The sequence below is a fragment of the Xenopus laevis genome, chromosome 1S (genome assembly GCF_017654675.1).
Source record: "Xenopus laevis strain J_2021 chromosome 1S, Xenopus_laevis_v10.1, whole genome shotgun sequence".
Classification (NCBI taxonomy): Eukaryota; Metazoa; Chordata; class Amphibia; order Anura; family Pipidae; genus Xenopus; species Xenopus laevis.
The window spans coordinates 101,617,247-101,638,947 of record NC_054372.1 but is presented as its reverse complement, the minus strand read 5'-3'; the positions used below and the strand labels follow the sequence as shown (position 1 = coordinate 101,638,947).

At 38.4% G+C, this 21,701-nt stretch overlaps 1 protein-coding gene across 11 annotated transcripts in view; it reads left to right on the top strand.

The window, feature by feature from the left end:
- myo9b.S (myosin IXB S homeolog) overlaps positions 1-21,701 on the top strand; it is an 86,185-nt gene that overhangs the window by 23,404 nt on the left and 41,080 nt on the right. For all 11 annotated transcript variants that reach the window (XM_018239892.2, XM_018239893.2, XM_018239894.2 and 8 more), the window contains 7 exons: positions 11,832-11,926; positions 12,850-12,912; positions 14,410-14,509; positions 16,052-16,152; positions 18,320-18,449; positions 19,908-19,997; positions 20,103-20,219. In XM_018239892.2, the coding sequence (XP_018095381.1) occupies positions 11,832-11,926; positions 12,850-12,912; positions 14,410-14,509; positions 16,052-16,152; positions 18,320-18,449; positions 19,908-19,997; positions 20,103-20,219 (696 nt within the window). The remainder of the gene's footprint in view (positions 1-11,831; positions 11,927-12,849; positions 12,913-14,409; positions 14,510-16,051; positions 16,153-18,319; positions 18,450-19,907; positions 19,998-20,102; positions 20,220-21,701) is intronic.

Below are 21,701 nucleotides of genomic sequence, written 5' to 3'. Positions count from 1 at the left end.
ACACGTGTTTTTATATGGTCATGAAACTCCTAGGTAATTTATAATATCCTTATAATTTACAAGAGGGGAACACTTTTTTCACTATATAAATTAAACCATTTTTGCAGCCTGTATCTCAGACTTGCATACAAAGAAAAAAGTAATTTTACAAGGGCTTTAGGGTAACTTTCAGTACATTTTTTAATTAACCCAAATGTAGCCTCTATTTATTTATTTATTTATTTATTTATTTATTTATTTATTGGAATCCAATTCTGGGTCACTAGTGACATCATTTCCTGTGTACAGGCTCTGCAGTATATAAACAGTAGGGTTGGTTTCCTTGGAAACCCCTTGCAGGTCAGCCAAGGTTGTGAGTTCAGGTTGGCCTCGGATCTGCTCAAACAGACCCAAGCAAGTTTCTATATTCTTATAGGTTTGGTATACAGCATACACAAAGGGTTTTTGTAGCCATTGTGTCATGATTGGAAAAAAGGCAGTACCCCATATGTATTGAAAATGTAATCAGAAAATGAACTATTACTTTTAGAATATTTTTTTTTTAAATTACAGTAAATCAGAATCGCCAGTGTTAATCTTATTTATTCGAACATGTACAAATTTATTTGATGGTAAACTACAAATGCCCCTCAACTACTCCTGTGTAGTGCTCATTAAATGTAGCTCCTTATACTGTCATAGTTTTATGGAACCTCTATGTACAAGCCACAAGCACCCTGCTGTGAATTTCCATTTATTAACTTGTTGGTTTGTCCTTAAATTTCGTACTGCTTCTTTTAGGGTATTATAACACAAAAGGCTGGGGTACATTTTGAGAGAGAATTTATCTATCCATTATGAGATACACTATGGCTCAACTAAGGAACAAACCACATTTTCTTGTATATCTGTAAACTACCATGTTTTATTTAGGTCACTTAAAGGAACAGTAACACCAAAAAATTAAAGTGTTTTAAAGTAATGAAAATATAATGTAGTGTTGTCCTGCACTGGTAAAACTGATCTGTTTGCTTCAGAAACACTACTATAGTTCATATAAATAAGCTGCCGAGTAGCAATGGCAGAAATTGAAAAAAGGCTATATGGCACAGGCTAAATAGTGGAAAACAATTCACACCATTATGTTCTAGAGAGCTTATCTTTTTTCTGCTGTGTAAACTGAGCCTTTTCTCCTTTGAATGGCTGCCCCCATTGCTTCACAGCAGCTTATTTATTTTTATTACTTTAAAACAATTTCATTTTTTCATGTTACTGTTCTTTTAAATTGCATCCTCCAGGCACATGGGGTGAATGTTGGCCACATCAATTGTAGACGCTAGAGATAAAGTAAAGCAGCAAGTGTACAATCTCTTCTTAAAGGGATCCTGTCATCGGAAAACATGTTTTTTTTTCAAAATGCATCAGTTATTATTCAGAAATCTGCACTGAAATCCATTTCTCAAAAGAGCAAACCGATTTTTTTTATCTTCAATTTTGAAATCTGACATGGGGCTAGACATATTGTCAATTTCCCAGCTGCCCCTGGTCATGTGAAAAAATCTGTTTGCTCTTTTGAGAAATGGATTTCACTGCAGAATTCTGCTGGGGCAGCACTATTAACTGATTCATTTTGAAAAAAAATTTTTTCCCCATGACAGTATCCCTTTAAGTTTAGGAGTTGACAATCAAGCTATGCCAACCCAAAGACAACTCCTAATCTTGACATTGTCTACTATTCAAGACATAATTAAGGCACTGCAAAACTACCGTGTAAATACTTGTGGTGGTGTTTTATGTGGTTTTTAGACCTAGGTTTGAAAACTTACATTACAGTGGTTTTAGACTATTTTTAGACTAATATTGAGTTTGCTATATCTTGTTGTAACTCCATTTTATGCAGATTATATGTCTATTCTCATTGTGTTTACCTGTATGTATTTAAATAATGCTTAAAAAAAAATAGTTCTATATGCAAATCAAATCTAAGCTTCTCTGGGCAAAAAAATTATTTAGCCTGTCCACTCCACATACACATAGTTTGGTAACCTTTATTAATAAAATAGAGCATTTCCTGTAACACAATATGTATGTATTCCACTTATTAATTGCTAGAGCTTCTAGAATTTGTAAAAAAAATGTATGTTTCGGGAGAAGGAAAGCCTAACAACTTTTGACCCAATCATATGCCTATACCGAGTTGCACACATTCCACATCCTGCTAATTAGAGAGATTGTGGCTTTGTGACTGCTGTTGTGGTAGGCTCAATGTTGCTACACTTTATTTTAGAAACACAGAATTTCGACGTCTGCTTGGGGCATGTCAGATTTAAACTGGGCTATGACAGGTTCCCACAGAGTTTTAAGTGTCAGGACAGCAAAAGTATCTTAAAGGAGAACTAAAGCCTAACTAAAGAAGTAGGGCAGAAAAGTTATACATTATGTTTTAGGCTTCTGTACCAACCCAAGGAACCACAGCCCTTTAGCAGGGAAGATCTGTGTCTTTAAAGATGCTCTAGTAGCTCCCCATCTTCTTTTCTGCTGATTCACTGCACATGCTCTGTGCTGCTGTCACTTACTGAGCTTAGGAATCCACTCACAATATACAGTAGACCAGAGCCGGGCCAACCCGGCCAGGCGCCCTAGGCAACCTGGCGGGCCACGGCGCCGGCTCCGTGCGCGCTCGACTGCGCATGCGCGAAATTTTGCTCCAGCGCGCATACACGAAATTTCGCTCCAGCGCACATGTGCGAAATTCCGCTCCAGCGCGAAATGTGTGCGCGCATGCGCAGAAGAGCATTTATGCGCAAGACACCAGCGGCAGTCAGGGAGAGACGGGACCAGACACGTGGTAGGAGACAGAGCACTTACGTGCCTGGCGCCCCCTCAGCTTTGCACCCAGGCACGTGCCTACTCTGCCTACCCTTAGTTCCGGCCCTGCAGTAGACATAGATTATATTGCCCAAATTTTCCTCGTGTGGAAGAATTAGAGAGGAATAAAAGGGCAAATCCCCTTTTCAGTAACACATGGGTAGGCAACAAGGGTGCAACTGCCACACAAAGGTAAACTGGCTGGTCATTAACCCTTAAGATTGCCTGGGCTGTAGGGTATTTCTCTTAACATCTCCATGAGTACACTCAATATTAAAAGTAGAAGTGTAGTTAATGAGCTCTGGGGGAATTAACTCTTTCAGAATTAGTGGTCCCAGAACCTGAATCAACCATCCCAGTAATAGGTTTCCCATATACCTTCACCCTTACCACATGGGAATGAAGACTTTCCGCGATGGCTACTGTTGCAGTAGTTGTAGCAAATGTGCAGTCCATATTGGAACTGTCACATGGAAGCAAAACACAAGCTGTCAGATGGAGGAAGTAAACTGGCAATACTGTACCTTCCCATGGCAGTTCAGGCTCTGCAGGCAGTTTCTTCCTGGAATGGAGCCGATTGCTCTGAGGTTTACCTGGTCGCCTTGTCCCCCGTCCTTGGCCTTGTCCTTTAAAGGATAAGTAAACCTTTAAAATAAGTGCATGTAAAATTGATGAGGGGTCTATTCTAAGCACTTTTGCAATGTACATTCATTATTTATTTATTTTTAATTCCAAAATATTAAAGGTTACATGTACTGTTAATATGAATGAATTTTGTTCCAACAGCGCCACCTGCTGGTCATTTTCCCACCAGTCTGACGACCAAATAGTCAAGGAAGTTGTCAGGAGAAAGAAAGAGGCTGCTCTGATGTTCTTCTGCTTAGGAAAGATGTGAGAAAGGTTTCTAATTTTTTCCCTAAGCAGAAGAACATCAGAGCAGCCTCTTTCTTTCTCCTGACAACTTCCTTGACTACTTGGTGGTCAGACTGGTGGGAAAATGAGCAGCAGGTGGTGCTGTTGGAACAAAATGCATTCATATTAACAGTACATGTAACCTTTAATATTTTGGAATTAAAAATAAATAAATAATGAATGTACATTGCAAAAGTGCTTTGAATAGCCCCCTCATCAATTTTACATTCACTTATTTCAAAGGTTTACTTATCCTTTAAAGAAACAGTAACACCAAAAAATGAAAATGTCCTAAAGTAATGAAAATATAATTTACTGTTGTGCTGCACTGGTAAAACTGGCATGTTTGCTTCAGAAACACAACTATAGTTAAAGGGGCTTTGGTGACCCTTCAGGAGAGGACCTTACCACCATGCTGATGCAAACGCTAATATTTGTAATATCAGTATACAATAATACCTCTTGTAAAATATTGTTCCCTGTGTGTTCCTGCCTACTTTATCTTCTGTTTGATAAATTGTTGCTCGTATGAACAGAGAAGCTATTTTGTATTATTTTTTTTTACAGACCAGGTTAGTGAATATATGTTTTAGTTCGGGTAACAGTGTAACAGTGTGATGATTGATGTGTTTTGGTATTTTAAGGGTGGTGACACACGGCAAGATTCCGGGGAGATTAGTCATCCAGCGACAAGTCTCCTCTTCTTCGGACGACTAATCTCCCTGAAAAGCCTTTCCGGATGGCGATTCATTTTCTGAAGTCGTCTAAAGTTTCCAATGAAGCACTCCGAGTGCCACCCCACCGGGGGTTTACATTCTAGCCGGCAGGAAGACTTTTTGGGGAGATTAGTCGCCCGAAGAGGAGGAGATTTGTCGCTGGAGTCTCCCCGGAATCTTAGCATGTGTCACCATCCTTAAGCTAACAGAAAATAAATGGTAATTGAATAACTTATATACATATCTTACCATTTATCATTTCTACCCCAATAAATAGTGCAAGAATGTCAGGAAGTATTGCAGGTCTGCCAATTGTTTCCCCCCTTTTTCTTACTCATCATCCTGTTTTCTCTGCCCCCTTCTCTCTGCTGTCGTTTTCTCTCCCCCTTTCTCATTTCTTTTACCCACAACATGCTAGATCTGACACACCCTTTGATTACAGCTTCTCAGTAGCTTTCCTTCTTTTTATCCCAATTACAGCTTGCAAAACCACAACCAGGCAATTTCAGCAAAAATAGCCTGTGTGCCTTCCACGTTGGATAAATGCAGAAGCACTTCAATAACTGTGTGCAAGCAAATCAAAAGCTCCTGATCATTGTGTCAGTTAATATTTTAAGTGTCATATGTTACTCTGTACAGGTTAAAATCCATTTGAATCTACTTCCTTGAAATAAGTGTCCAGTATAGACAGTCTGATATCCTGTGAAAGATTACTATTATGTTAGGATAATGCAACACAAGGCTGAATCTAGGTCTGCAGAAAAGTGCAAGCCAAGAATCAGCCCCTATGCAGACATAGCTTTCTTCTTTGCCTGCACCCGGATCCACTGCCATGGACTGGGTGCAGTCAAAATACAGACACATTTCAGAGCCAAAATGCATACTTGTGTTTCCAGATGCAGGCTAGGATGAAGGCTGATGCCGGTGTAAGGGCTAATTCTCAGCCTGCCGTTTTCAACAGGCCAAGAATCAGCCCTGTGTGGCATTAAGCTTAAAGATACTGCATTACAGCCCCAGAGGGGCATAAACAGCCTATTTTGGGGGTAAGCCACAGTCCCTGTAAATTTTTAGTGTCTTATCTTATACTGCCCTGTGTGACAAGGTCTAAATGAGTTCCAGCCAGCCCAAAAGCCCTCAAATTGGGTGGGTTTGGGCTGGTGTATCAGTTTTTCAATGGGTTCTGAATGGGTGTCAGGCAGAAATTTTCCCACAACCCTCCTCATTAGTTTGCACCCATTATTCTGATTGGGGATATATTGCTCCTGACCCTGTAAGATTGTAATACACACACTTATTGACAAAAAATTAAAAATATACACTAGTATGCACTAGGGATGCACCAAATCCACTTTTTGGAATTCAGCCCAGAATCCTTCATGAAAGATTTGGAAGAAAACTGAGCTGAATCCTAATTTGCATATGCAAATTGGGGATGGGAAAGGAAAAGGTGGGGGAAATGTTTTTTACTTCCTTGTTTTGTGACAAAAAGTCACGTGATTTCCCTTCCCACTCCTAATTTACATATGCAAATTAGGATTCGATTCGGCCGAAGCCGAATCCTGCTGAAAAAGGCAGAATCTCGGCCGAATCCTAGATTCGGTGCATCCCTAGTATGCACTTTCTTTAGAAACAAATGTATTTTCTAGAACTGACAAGGAATTTAGCGTAATTTCTCTTTGCATTAGCGCTACATTGCTTTGTAAGTTTGACCTGGAATATTTTTTTCTATTCTTTAGGGGTCTTTTGCCAATTTTTCACAGTAAACAATATTATGTTAGGACCTAGCATTCCAAAAATGGCAACTATCTTTAAGCACTCTAATACGAGTGCCCTTAAGTTTCTTAAACTCGCTTGCATTAGCCAGATTGTCTTCTTGATCAGCTTAGAGATCGATGGGATTTACATGATGGGATGACCAGGTTTTTGTTCAGTAAAGTTTGCTTGGACTATTATATTTTTTTTCTCCACCATACCTGCCTGGTGCATCATTAGCCTAAGCTAAAGTTATGACACTAGTATACAAAGTTTTGTGGAGCACACACAAAGTTTTCTATTCATGCGTAGTTCACTATTGGCATGGATACAATTGGGCCCGGATTTGTGGGTAGGCCTAGGGCAGCAGAGGTTTGTGGGCTGCAACTGCCCAGTACCTGGTGAAGAAGAGCGCAGTAAAGAAGATTGGAGCATATTTGAGGGGGTGGCGGATGGGTGGCGTGCTGCAGTGGTTGGGAAGTTAGTGCAAGCAGCTCCGGCTAAGTGCAGGTTGGGGGTGCGAGCAGACAAATGGCCTAGGGGTGCCAAATTTTTAAATTCGGCCACAATATGACTAGGAGCATTCTGTTTAGATAGTCTGTATGTGAAACGGTTTAATTGCATCTTTGAAAATTATTTTTTTTTTAGATGAAATAAGATTTATAAGAAAATAAATAGGAGTGCCTGTATTTATTACTGCAAAAATATAATTTGCCTGCCATGTCTGTTCTTTCCCAGATGCTCTGAATCATGAGGGCCACAAACTATTGTCATCCTGGTCTCACCACATTGCTAATGGATTATCTAAAGAGAAATGGAAATTTTATTTGGCAATGTTACATAAAAGTACATACAGTTTTTTCACGTTGTTTATTCTCTTTGATAATGTTTTGTTTGTGGTACAAGACAACGGGTAACAGTATGTCATCTTGCTGACTGGGCAGCCATTTTTCCAATAAAAAAGCCAGAGTTTTTCTTGTGAGCATAACTTCCCTTTAAAAGAAAGTATGTTGTGACTGATAAGAACCTGCCTAATCACACTATTCTGCAGATTTCCTTCCTATTGTAAAACCTCTTTCTATTTAAAAGGAAAATATACCACCCTTTTTTTGACATGAGCTCATTCAGTTGGACTAGAAAATGTGCATAAACATTCCAAGCTTTCAAACATAAATATAATAATTGATATACCTAAATCCATAGATTGAAATGACATTATAGTCTCCAGGGACCAGTCCCCAAGCACCCCACAGAGTCAATCATCCATTCCCTATAAAGGTGGCCATACATGGATAGATCCGCTCGTTTGGCGATGTCGCCAAACGAGCGGATCTCCCTCCGATATGCCCACCTTGAGGTGGGCAATATCGGGCAGATCCGATCGTGGGCCCTAGGGCCCAACGATCGGATCCTAGCATTCGGCAAACGGGCAGTCGGATCGCGGGACCGCATCAACGAACAGATGCGGCCGCGATCCGACGGGATTTTCTGTCCCATCCGATCGAGATCTGGCCGACTTTCGGCCAGATCTCGATCGGGGAAGCCCGTCGGGGGCCCCCATACACGGGCCAATAAGCTGCCGACACAGTCTGTCGGCAGCTTTTATCGGCCCGTGTATGGCCGATAAACCACTGTTTGGTTTGGCTCTGAAGAGATAGGTCCCTGTTTTCCAGAATATCATTTCACCACCCACTGTGGAAATCGGAGAGTCTTCAAGTAGCAGGGCCCATCACTTTATAATAGATGCCTTGAAATGATTTTTTTTTTGAACAGAGAATCACTTTATGCAGGTACTTCAATTTATAGAAAAAAAAAACAGTAAAAAATAAAAATTTAGAAAGCAACAGAAAACATTTGTTTTTATTTGTGATATACTAACACCTGAATATAATCAATGGTTTGGAAGGTGAACAACCCCTTTAAGAGAGCAGATAAATTATAGATAATAATCCCTGGGCATGAGACACATCTGCTGTACAGCACTGCGTACATAAGTAGCACTATAGAAATACAAATATACATACACATAACCTAACAGTCATGATTTTATGGGAATTAGTGGCTCATGTTTGTGATGAGCACCATTATTCACATTGCATGTAGAAGTTAAGAAAAAAATGTTCCCCCAGTATTTCATAAGTTTTAAATTCATATCCTTTAAGTAATATCTGAAGCAACTGTAGTTGCAGTGTTTTGAGGTATAGGGCAGTGTTACTTCCCCTCCTTTTGGGTGTCTTAAGTTATTTTGGATGAGTCTATTACATACCAGACAGATGATTTCACAGAAAAAAAAAACTTCGGACCATCTCCTAAACAGTACATGTAATTACTACATCAGTTTATTTTTACCATTAGGTCTCCAGCTGTTTTTAAACTGCAACTCCAAGAGCCAGTGTCCCAGTAGAATACTGAATGTTACTTATAAGATGAACCCTCCTTTTAATTAACATTTTAATTGGCTGCTTATGTTAAACTGACCTCACAATGGGTGTATCCCAGTCCCGTCCCCTAAATTGCCCATCATTCAGACGCACAAGTTAGGGCAGATGCACAATTGACCCCTGCCTGCATCCCTTAACACTCTTGCACTTCTGCCTAGGCTCTTAATAGAGGACCATTTGTGTCTTCTTCAGTCATTACTATTTTATTGGATTGCTTGCTTGTCCTGAACAAAAGTAAATTGTATTGACCAGGCCCATGCAGTTTAAAACCTATGCATGTGAATAATGTGTTTTTGGGAGGTCAGCTTTAGGAATCCAGAGGCTGAGCTGCTGAGTCAAACTCTTTAATCTCTGCATGTGTGACAGGCTTTAATAATAGGATAGTAGCACAATAAAAATATTCTAAAACTGCATTTTTTAAAACATACTTTGATCAGTTTGAAGACATATGCATAGTTTTGTGCCTAAGAAAATGGTCAGGGATTTGTCCTTGGAATCCCAAGCAGAACTTGATTGAAAGGTCCTTATAAGTTCATAATTTTATGTTTCACAAATGTTTTTTGCAGTTTCCTACTTTAAAGGACATGTAAACCCTCCCCACAGAAATGTAGTCAGTGAACAGCTTATTTGAAATCTTTAGATTTCTGCCACTCTGGTTTTTAAAAAGTTAACCGTAAGGCTGCAGCATCCCCCTAATCACTTAGAATTCCTTCTACTCCTCTAACTCACTCTGCCCACTCTCTCAGTAATTTACTTTGGCTGTTGGCTTATGAGCATGCTCAGTTCTTCTCAGATTACTACTCTCCAGTCCAACAGCCAATGAAGAGATAGCATTACTGGTTCCCTTAGCAACTCTAGCTGTCCCTGTTGTTTTCTCCTAACTACCTCTGAGCTTAGCTTAACCATTACAGTGCTCAACCCCAGCAGAACTTTTTATCAAAGTATTTTGTGCCTTTGTAAACCTGCATTGCATGAACTTTACAGTATACATGTCCTGTTTGCAGATGTCAATGTTACTAATGATGTGTGAGAGGGAAAATGGCTGCCAGGTGAAAGCTGCTGTTTGTTTTAGGAAAATGTGATGGCGCTAGCAAATGGAGGGGGTATATGCAGTACAAAGGGGTGGCTTTGATGGGAAAGATATGCCCAATGTATATACATGCTAGGAAAATATAGGCTTTAAATGTCCTTTAATTGGCCAATTGCTGGGCTTTTAATTCAGGAGATTTAAGTCATCAGACTGCTGAAGCCATTTTTACGGGCCTCCTTTAAATCTTGCAAAAGCATGCATGAGCCAAAGAGGGAGCAATGGGTTGAGAAAGACTTAAACGTTATGTACAATAGCAGAAATACCTAAATGTTTAAATGTCTACCCCACTTGTCTAACAATATGCTTCTGGTAAAATGGGATTTATGCCAGAGAATCAGTTCTGTGAAGCAGCCATTATCTCCCACTATGTTGATTGTTCATCTGCACCCTGAGCAGCCAGCACTCTAGGTTTAGAAATTGGCTAGAGAGGAAGTGGGGGCTCCATAAAAATTAACATTTTAAGATAAATATATCTGTAATGTGAGCAACATTTATTTCAGTACTTCAAAGATGTTTTTAAATGTTAGGTTTGGCCCCACTAATTTGAGACTGCTATTAAAGTCGTGGAAAACATTATGGTGGAGTACCTTTATGTAACTTTATGGGGGAAGTACCTTTATGAAAAATGAGTGAATACTTTTTCAGTAATTTGCAGTATATTATCACCCAGTCTGTCTAAATCTTTTCATTGCCCATTAGCTCCACACCACCCAGAGTGAGTTTGTTACCAGTCACTAGATCTAATTCTGTGTACATGTGATGCCACCTATTGCTTATTCTGATCAGTGTCAATTGATGGCTAGTGTCTACAATTAGACAAATGCCACATCCATCAACAAATACATATTTAGAGGGAATACAGTGTTTACAGTGTGCACTAGTTAGTGTTTCTGGTATCTCATGGCCATGTAGCTGCAGTCCTGCCAAGCTTTCTCAGATATTCTTGCATTGTAAAAATGCCACACTTGACATAAGACAATGTTCTACTACTGTATGCAATAATATTATCAGCAGGTGAAAGTCAGAGATTCAAAAAATTTTAGTGTATAGAAAGAGCAGCAGAAAAACAGACAATATCAAATATATCTTTGTTCACACATTTTCTGATTTTCTTTTTTGCATTGCTCACTTTTCTTCATAGTTTAGTAATAGTTTACCTTTGAAGCAAATTTTTAGCAAGATATAGTCAATTACATTCTAAGATAGCTTGCTGGCTGGCAGTTGCCCTGCATTTTCATTATTCGGCTTTTTCACATGTGAAATTTGGGTATATTAAGTGCCTCCACTGTGCAACTGTAGCTCAGAGAACACAGAGAAGAAAAGCTGATAGTACAGTAAATACTGAATTCAAGGATCATATAAATGGCTACTGTGCTTATGTGTGAAAATAAAAAAACAGTGTTACCTTCTGGCTGAACCTGTTTGCCACTATCTGTCCTGATCTGTGATTCTCACCATTTAGCTGCCAGCAGAAAGTTACAGGAAGTGGCCAAGGAATAGGCCATACAGGGCTACCAAAATTTTTGCTCAAGGTTATGCACCTCCCGCCTGTTAGATTAGTTGCTCAGAGAAGCATCTATTACTCGCTAGCGATTAATCTCCTGTTGTGTCACTGCCCTAACACCAGAAATCCTGGTGAGATTTTACTAAATAAATATATACCACAGCACTAAAAGGAAGGCCTCAATAGAAAACTGCTTTACTGTTTAATGTTACTTTGCGCAATCATATAAAAAAACTTAGGGGCCTATTTATTATGCTGTGTAAAACAAAATTAGCTGAAAAAAGTTGTGTAAAATAAATGGAGAATTTATCAAGGTGTGTTTTATTTTATGCCATGAGAACGCCAGATTTGCTGTGTTATTTTACACTGCTTCAGACTTTTGTTCCAGCAGAAGTTGCTAAAACAAAAAGTGCTTAAAAAGTAACACCATTTTTAAACGGCAGTGCCTGGCGATGTGTGGCAAATTATTCCATAATTTTTTGTATTAAGTCTGCCCTTAAATGGTTTTGAGCCATATTGTTTAAAAAAAAAAAAAGAAAAATTTTCCGTTTGCATCCATTCTATTCCAGGCCTTTGGAAATGCCAAAACTGCACATAACAACAACTCCAGCCGTTTTGGAAAATTCATTCAAGTGAATTATCTGGAGAGTGGCATTGTACGGGGGTAAGTGCCTAACTATTAGTCTTTTTCATCTAATCTACCAGTATATTTATTAGACAAAATTATAGTTATATATTGTTACACATTGAAAAAGCAACACTTTCCACAATAGGTAACTGAGCTCTAGTATGAGCAGTGTTCGAGTTAACTTTTGCTTTTACGCAGATGTATTATGTAGTATATAAAAGTCTTCAGTTGCTGATAATATATATTAAAGGGATCCTGTCATCGGAAAACATGTTTTTTTCAAAACGCATCAGTCAGAATTCTGCACTGAAATCCATTTCTCAAAAGAACAAACAGATTTTTTTTATATTCAATTTTGAAATCTGACATGGTGCTAGACATTTTGTCAATTTTCCAGCTGCCCCTGGTCATGTGACTTGTGCCTGCACTTTAGGAGAGAAATGCTTTCTGGCAGGCTGCTGTTTTTCCTTCTAAATGTAACTGAAGGAGTCTCAGTGGGACATGGGTTTTTACTATTGAGTGCTGCTCTTAGATCTACCAGGCAGCTGTTATCTTGTGTTAAGGAGCTGTTATCTGGTTACCTTCCCATTGTTCTGTTGTTTGGCTGCTGGGGGGGAAAAGGGAGGGGGTGATATCACTCCAACTTGCAGTACAGCAGTAAAGAGTGATTGAAGTTTATCATAGCACAAGTCGCATGACTTGGGGCAGCTGGGAAATTGACAATATGTCTAGCCCCATGTCAGATTTCAAAATTGAATATAAAAAAATCTGTTTGCTTTTTTGAGAAATGGAATTCAGTGCAGAATTCTGCTGGAGCAGCACTATTAACTGATTCATTTAAAAAAAAAATTTTTTTCCCATGACAGTATCCCTTTAACAAGAGGGCAATTTTGTTTTCTGTTTTGTGATAGTATTCAAGGGAGATGACATATAATTCACTTCTACTATTTCTTTCCTAGGGCTGTTGTGGAAAAGTACCTTCTCGAAAAATCTCGGCTTGTATCTCAGGAAAATAATGAAAGGTGAAGACCACAGATGACCACCTGCTAAATCAGTAGCAATAGAAACATTCAAATTTGAAGAATATTTGCTTATTTCGGAATAGTACAGGGAAATGCCCATGCTTGATAAAGCTTTATGTTCAAAATTGACAAATTCAGACTTGACAAGGTTAAAATGCCAGGGCTCACCTCTGAAAACATGGTACCCCAGGTAGAAATCCTTTGGAAATACAGAAGTGAGCCTTGTGGCTGCAATCAAAACACAGTTGCTTACCTTAGATGATTTTCATTTCACAAGTAACAGTAGCAGTTAAAGTTCTGTTACAAATTGTGCCCGTCAAAACTTTGAGATATTGAAAAGTTCATTATAGAGGGGTTTAGAGGAGAACTAAACCTCCCAATAATAAAAACCACTACCCTTACATAGTCCACCCTCCCTGCTTCCCCCCCCCATAGGCGATTACCCCTGAAAGTGTCCCTATTTTATTACTCGCGTATAGGTGCAAAGTAAGCTCAGCAGAGCTCATGGGTGCCATCTTCTTTCTCTTCGGTATTCTTCAGCAAGTGAACACTGTATTAGCGCATGCTCAGTTGGAGTAGTCTTCTGGTTTGTAGCAACTGGGCATGCGCCAAAAGTTCCAGAAACTGCCGAAAGGGAAGAAGACCTGAATAATACAGAAGAGCCGAAAGATGGCGCCCAGGAGCTCCACGGCGCTTACTCTGCATCTATACATGAGTAATGAATTGGGGACACTTTCAGGGGCAATCACCTATGGGGGGAGCAGGGAGGGGGGACTATTTAGGGTATTGGGTAGGGGTTTTTATTGTTGGGGGGTTTAGTTCTCCTTTAAAGGGCTATTGGACATTCAGACTGTTGTGGCAGAAGCATCACTAGGTTGAATAAACTGAGAAATGATCCCTGAATATACATGCAAAATATATCCTGCATATCAATTTATATGATCATAGAACTATTTTCCCCCCAATAGCATTATATTTTGAAGTTCGTGTGCATTAGGCTGTATGTAAATAAATCAAGTAAGAACAAACAATCTTTGACAGCAAACATTTTATTTTGTTTGCTGTTTGAGTTTGTGCAAAGTGTGTACTGCAGGGTGGCTGTGAGCAATTAGTGAATAGTCCATCATACAGTCACATCAATTAATAATATTTGTTATCTGATACAGTGATGGTACTTCTTAAACTATGGGTGCATACATAATTTTTCTGTGTGCTCAAAAATGTTGCCACAATTTGTATGTGTGCATAATGGCCTATTATTGAGTCCCCATCTGCTACAAATTTGAACTTTGAAATTTATCTTCAGAATTTATGTCTTTACAAATACATACGTGTATATAGTATGAACAGCGTTTTGGTGCTGTTACTTGGTTAGTGTCTTTTTTTAATTTAATGAAAATGCCAACTGCCTTGCACTCGCTGACTACACTTCTACTTGTCCCTTACCTTATTTCTGTTCCAGCATGTCTCTGAACTGATTTTTTTATTCCTCCCCAGGAATTATCATGTTTTTTATTACCTTCTTCTGGGTGCTTCTGAGGAGGAGAGGAAAGAGTTCAATCTCAAGCAACCTGAAGACTATTTCTACCTCAACCAGGTAATAATAGATGCTCTGTAGTGAAAGAATAAAAGTTACAGTGTAACATTTTGTAGAAACATATACTGTAGGTCAGGGGTGTCCAAACTTTTTGCAACGAGGGCCAGATTTGGTGAGGTGAAAATGTGTGGGGGCCGACCATTCAGCCTGACATTCTTTGAACCATTAACATCATTTAACTCATTTAAACAAGGAATCGCGTAGCCGTAATATTTGGCCACATTAGTGAAACGATCTGCCACTTGGTCTATACTGCTGCTTGTGTGCTGAAGGTGTTAGCAATAGACATACTAGCACGTAGAGACGCACCGCTCTCACATACTGTACGTCTTTAGTTCACTGTACTGGCACGTCAGAACATCTATTGACACCTTCAGACCTAAAGAAGTATGTGAAAGCGGAGTGTCACTACATGCCAGTATGTGTCTATTGCTAACACCTTCAGCACACAGGCAGCAGTATAGACCAAGTGGCAGATCATTTCACTAATGTGCCTAAATATTACTGCTATGGCTACGCGATTTCTGATCACACTGTGCTGACGGGCCGCATTCTTATTAATTTCATAATAATGGAGGCTGAGGGCCAGTGTAAATTTGAAAATGGGCCGCAATTGGCCCCCGGGCCTGACTTTGGACATGCCTGCTGTAGGTGTTTAAGTACCTCTTTAATAAAAGTATTTTCTTAATTCCAAGAACATTTTTAACTTCAGTATAATGCTTAAAGACATATGTGTGCTGTATTAAACTGAATAGTTGTGATACTGTTATAAAATGACATCCATCAGATGTGTGCTTGTTGCTTAATATGTATCTGGGCCCCCCAAATATTTAAAGGTTTATGGTAGGGATGCACGGAATCTCGATTAAGGATCCAACACACACGCTATTTATATGCAGTATGTTCAAATTTATTTCAAAAACACCACTGTATCATTTGATTTGATACAGTGGTGTTTTTTAAATAAATTTGAACATACTGCATATAAATAGCGTGTGTGCAGATCCTTAATAGAGATTGCTGTTGGTGAGGGGCCTTGCCGGGTCGACGGATGACCAGCACCACGATTGCATTAAACGGTGGGAGTGCGGTGGATTAAACAAAACTAGGGATGCACCGAATCCAGGATTCGGCCAAATATTCAAATTAGGATTCGGATTCAGTTCAGTATTGGGTCGAATCTTTCGTAAAGGATTCGGGGGTTCGGCCGAATCCAAAATAGTGGATTCGGTGCATCCCTAGTTTATGGCACGCAAGTCTATTTCGGGTACTACGAGTGTTGCATTCTTATATAGGCCAGAAAATGTGGTGTTAGTGCTTAAACAGTCCCTCAAAAAGTAACATTGCAGTCAACCAACAAGTGCTTTTCAGGGTATATGTACATTTGTCAGGTGATTTCATTGTTAATCCAAAAAATATAATATACAAGTATAATATTTTTTAAAAGGAACTTTGCGAGTTACTAATATAAAATAATGACTGATGTAAAATACCTTTCCCATAAAATAAAGGCAAATATTTATCTTTTTTTTTAACTATTAGAACAACTTTAAGGTGGAGGAAGGGGAGGATTTGCGACATGATTTTGAAAGACTGAAGCAAGCAATGGAGATGGTAGGGTTTCTCCCAGCCACAAAGAAACAGTAAGTATCTGAAAAACCATTAACTTTCAACCAGTAAAATCACTGGGTTTATTGGAATCCAGGATTCAGTTCAGGATTTGACCAAATTTTTGCCTTTTCTACTTCATTCAAATCCTTTTCTGAAAAAATGAATACCCATTAATACCCCTAAAGGAACGTGACTGTTACATACTGAACTAATTAAGATTATGATTTTTGTTTTAATATGGTGATTGTACAACTCTGTGACCCTCTTTGCAGCTGTTTGAGTGACATAAAGCTTGATATGATATAAACATGAAATATATTTCAAATAGGTAGAGCAAAAACAGGACCGTCGACATACTGACATTTGAGCTGAGCAAGAACACATGCAATATTATTAATACAGTTTTCCAAGCATAGACATTCTTTTGTGATACCGAAGCCGTTTCGGTTATTTGCATTGTTTCAGATATAGTATGTGGCAACATGTCAAAAACAAACTAAGTATAATAAATTTAAAGGGAAAGAGAAAGAAACGAAAGAGAGAATAAGAAGGTAGATTGTAGGCGAGGGTAACCCAGAAAATTAAGTAACCCAGATCATTTTTACTAGTAGAAGTGGAGCATGAGGGAAGATCATTATGTTCACATTTGATCCGTTGATTGATGAGTAAGTTTCCCAAGAGGGGAAGCTTCTGCTCACTATTTGGTGTGTAGAAAGGAAGCTAGAAATCTATATTATTTCTGATGCTCCTGTGTGTCTAGAACATTTCAGACATCATAAAATAGGCAACCTTTAGTTTCCTTGTCTTGTAGTGCCAGGCTCTAGTGTAATTGCATTGTACAGTATACAACAGTTTGCATTCCCATATTTGTTTTGAGGGTGATTTTGTATAAGTCCAGAATTCCAAGATGCTCTTGACTGCTTTAAGAACAAAGAGTTCTGCTAATCTAATGTTAACTAATGTTAATGGTAATCTAATGCTGATGGTGTTATCAATGGGTTTTGGGTATAGTCCTAGTATTATATATAATTGTTACATAGGTTAACAATTTGCAATAGAACTTTGTGCTGGATGGTGTTTAAGGCAGTAGATGTCCATAGGGTATGTTCCAGATAACTGTCTGGATGATTGCATTTTGTGCAATTACTGTAGGTGTGTCCGTTAAGGTGGCCATACACGGAGAGATCCGCTCGTTTGGCGCCAAACGAGCGGATCTCTCCCCTATATGACCACCTTGAGGTGGGCAATATTGGTGCTGATCCGATCGTGGGCCCTAGCGCCCAACGATCAGATCCTAACAATGGGTAACGGACGGTCGGATTGCGGGACCGCATAGAATAGATGCGGCCACGATCCGACGGGACAATAAGGTGCCGACTTGGTCTGTTGGCAGCTTTTATCAGCCCGTGTATGGCCACCTTTAGGCCTGTCCTCTGTGCAATTTTGGGTGAAACACATGATCTAAGGAGAAGTCTGGGGGACACTTTCTGGAAGTACACTGCAGATAGAGTCTTTGTATGTTTAGCATATGCTGCTAGACAGTTTCCAAAGATGAACATTTTTTTTAAATAAGCTGTGGGTTTAATGTAATATTTAGTTATTCTTGTTCACAGCAAAAGGAGGAATTAAGCTGTTAACATAAAATTTACTATTTGACCAATTTATGTTTTTAATGCTTCTTTCAGATGCACAGAAAAGTTGTAGTAAAACTTAGGTTTAGGTTTACTTAATTTCAAAATAGAGGGATTGCCTTTTGTAGAATCCTATGCACTGAGGTTATATTATTACAGTATAGTTTATTGTATGCAAACATTTCTTTTCTGCATGCTTGCAATTATTCATATACTGTAAGTCATAGCTTCTTTTTTGATTATGCTGACTGAAGCATTCTTCATAAAAACTATAGAGCAGCTCTCCTACTGTCAAAGATTTTGTATTCTGATTCCCACAGCAATTGTAAGCATTGCCCTGAATGTGAAACACCATCAATTGAATGGGAGGAGGTGATGGCAAACTGTTTTTCATCTGTTTAATTAGAAAGTGAAAAGCTTTGTGTAAAACTTTTGCATATATGTATAAATGTAAATAATCAGAAAAGTAAGGTTCTCTGCGTGCACTGCTTTTATTCTTTGAAAGCATATCACATTATCTTGTTGCTGCTGCCTATCCAATCTGTATTTTATTGTTCTCTCTGTGCAGAATTTTCTCAGTGCTATCAGCAATTCTTTACCTGGGAAATGTGACCTACAAGAAAATGTCTTCTGGGAGGGATGAGGGTTTGGATGTCGGGCCTCCAGAGGTTTTAGACACACTATCTCAGCTGCTTCAGGTAGATTTTTTCCCCTCAAGTATATATGGGTAAATGCATTCATCCTCATCTGAGATTCATGGTGCAGGTGTTTTTTTTTTTGTTTTCCCCACCGTGCCTGTTTTTGGCAAGTTTATGTTACAAAATATTGTGGAATTGAGTAAAGCCTGTTGTAAGTATGACTGCTGTTCAGCTATTGTATTGGCAATGATCTCCCCAAAATGAGGGTCTTTAGTTTTGGAGAGTTGGTTACCATAATAATCTGAACATGAACATATAAATGTTTTTCTGTCTCAACAAAACAATACTTGCACCGTGGACTATTATAGGTTGTTATATACAAAAAATGTAAATGTGTCCATCTGTTCTCTATGTTTGTGAGGTTTTTTTGGCATATTTTAAAAAAATCTTTAGTTTGATAGCAATCAGTTCTGAATTTTTATTCCTTATTCCTTAACCCATGTTTGGAGCCTTCTTCCACCTTCTGAAAGACTTCCATTTGTAACCTAGCTTATGAATCAAGTTTAGCATTTAAGTAGTATAGCTGTTTGCCTTGACTGCCTTGTCACTTCTTTGTATTCTGCTACAGCATTCAGTTAACAATGACACATAGGATGTACAGTGATGAGAACCAAGCTGAATGGTTTAGCTTTTTTTTTTTCTTTACCTACAGTGGTTTATATGGTCAATCATGCTGATTATTTTATAGCTCTCTATATACATTTTGTTGAAATCCTTTATGCCATATACCTATTGGAAAAGGATCTTCACTTTTTAACAAAAGTTCTTTAAGACCGTTTCTGATAGAATACTTTTTGGTGTCCCAAAAAAAAATCTGGCGTAACTTAAACCGCTGTTTCTAAATTAATTTAGCAGTCCCTAAGGAAGTCCTTCTGTTAAAGATACCAAACAGATCAAATATTAGCTACCTGGTTCTCGGTACACTTTTGCATTAGGTTCAATGGTGTACCTTCAGGCAAGCTTTAGCAGAAATAGGCCTTATACCTAACATAAGGTTTCTAAAGTTTAACTGTAGTGCTTGGGAGCACCCAAAAAAAATCCACTCAGGGATGTAGAACATACAAAGACCGTGTAGAAGTAACAAGGGTGGGCTGTGCCTGAAAGGGATTTCAGTATAACATTTCAGTATGTTGTTTAAAGCCTTGTACAGTGGGGAATTCTCCCCCCATATTACCAGTGGCAACAGTAGACAACATAGGAACTGGTTTAATGGCAAACATAATATGTTAGATTAGCTGTAAGGCAGACAGAATTGTATAACAAAACACCTCTCACATTCGAAAATATCGGGTATAAAACAAATGCAGGTAAAATTAAAGAATACGAGAAACACGTTTGTTCATCTACTCTTTGAAATATATATATATATAAAAAATCTAGTTATATCTGAATATATGAGGAGTTTCATTATTTTTTATGGTTCACTGACACAGTTTGTGTTTTGTTTACAACCAACAGGTTAAAAGAGAGATGCTGGTGGAAGCACTTACCAAACGAAAAACTGTTACTGTAAATGAGAAGTTAATATTACCATACAGCCTCAATGAGGTGAGCCCTTTCCTACAAACACAACCTGGTTTGTAGGTTATATGAAAAATGGGAAATAGTTATTTATGGTATTGCAGAATGTTAATGTTACTCTTCTTCTTGCAGGCTATCACTGCACGAGACTCGATGGCAAAATCCCTTTACAGTGCCTTGTTTGATTGGATAGTTCTGCGAATTAACCATGCTCTGCTCAATAAAAAGGATGTAGAGGAATCTGTAAATGTAAGTAAACACGGTTAATTAGATGCTGTGCAATTATAAATGTATGTATTGTATAACCTTAATCAGTGCCACTTGGATACACTGCATTGTAAAAATCCAGGAAGGACAAGCATTATAATAAATAAAATATGTTGATTAAGTGACATTTGATAAGAGACACAGCAGAAGAAAGGTCCCTGACATGTAGAGCTTACAGTTCCATTATTCTTCATCCATTCTGAGTTGTACACAGTATTTTATTTACTGCTTTACATTTTTCTTGCTTTCTAAAAATTTGCCAACTAGCTAGATAATTTAAGGTTAGTTAATTACACTACAAATTATTTTCTTGTAAGTAGGGATGGGCGAATTTGACCCGTTTAGTTTCGCCAAAAATTCACCGCTGATGCCCATTTAAGTCTATGGGCGTCAAAAAAAAATTTGTTGCGCGGCTACATTTTTTTGGACAAGTGTCTTTTTTTTCCAGACTATATGGCCTGTGTCATAGTGGTGTATTTAACAGTGATGAAAAAAAATTACTGCTAAAACTGAGAGGCACATTTATCAAGGATCGAATTTCAAAATTCATGTGAGTTTTTTTTTTAAACTCTCAACTTCAAATATATTCGAAATTCGGCTGGGGGGGGATTATTTGATAATAATAAAAATATAATCGGTTTTCTAAAACTCAGACTAATTTTATCGACCCGAAAATGCAAATCAAATAATTTTTTTCTCGGGAAAAAACTGTTGTCTGGTAGGCTACAAACATCTTCAAATTGGTCACCAGACTTCTCCCATTGACTTATGCAGTAATTTGGCAGGTTTTAGGTGCCGAATAGAATTTGAATTCTTTAAGGGCCAGAGTTTGGTAAATCTCGAAAATGGAATTCAAATTTTTTTTAAAAAATCTAATCGAGTTTGGATAATTACCTAGTCAAATTTGACAGTTTTGACCGTAAAAAATTAAAAAACTTGAATTTTCAATTTGACCCTTAATACATCTTCCCCTGAATGTCTGATTGCAATGCCACCAAACCCAGTTTTTCAGATCCACTTTACTAACACTGTCGTGGGCAGATATAACATTTTCTCTGCCTCCATTGGGGAGAATGCCATGTGTGACATTATTCTAACATTTTTAAAACTGAAGCTATTTTTTTAGTGCTGTGGTTTGTTTAATGTTGCTGCCTGCTGCGTTTTCAGAAACTTTTAAAGAAGACAACGAACCTGTTTGAATGTGTCATGAGGTTTGTGGGTATGTCAAGGAGCCAAAGCTTCTGCGTGAGGGAAGCATTTGTTAGATTTGCTTGCTTACTGATTGCACATTCTGCCACTATTACAGTACTGTTTGTATAGCACATCACTTTAGATGCACATGTAAATACAGTAACAGCTGTCCTTGTATTACCAGCACTGCTTAAGGTGTTTAGAAAATCCCTTTTTTAAAGGGCAAAACAGTGCCATTAATTTATGTGTGCTGATTTTTTTACATTGGGTACA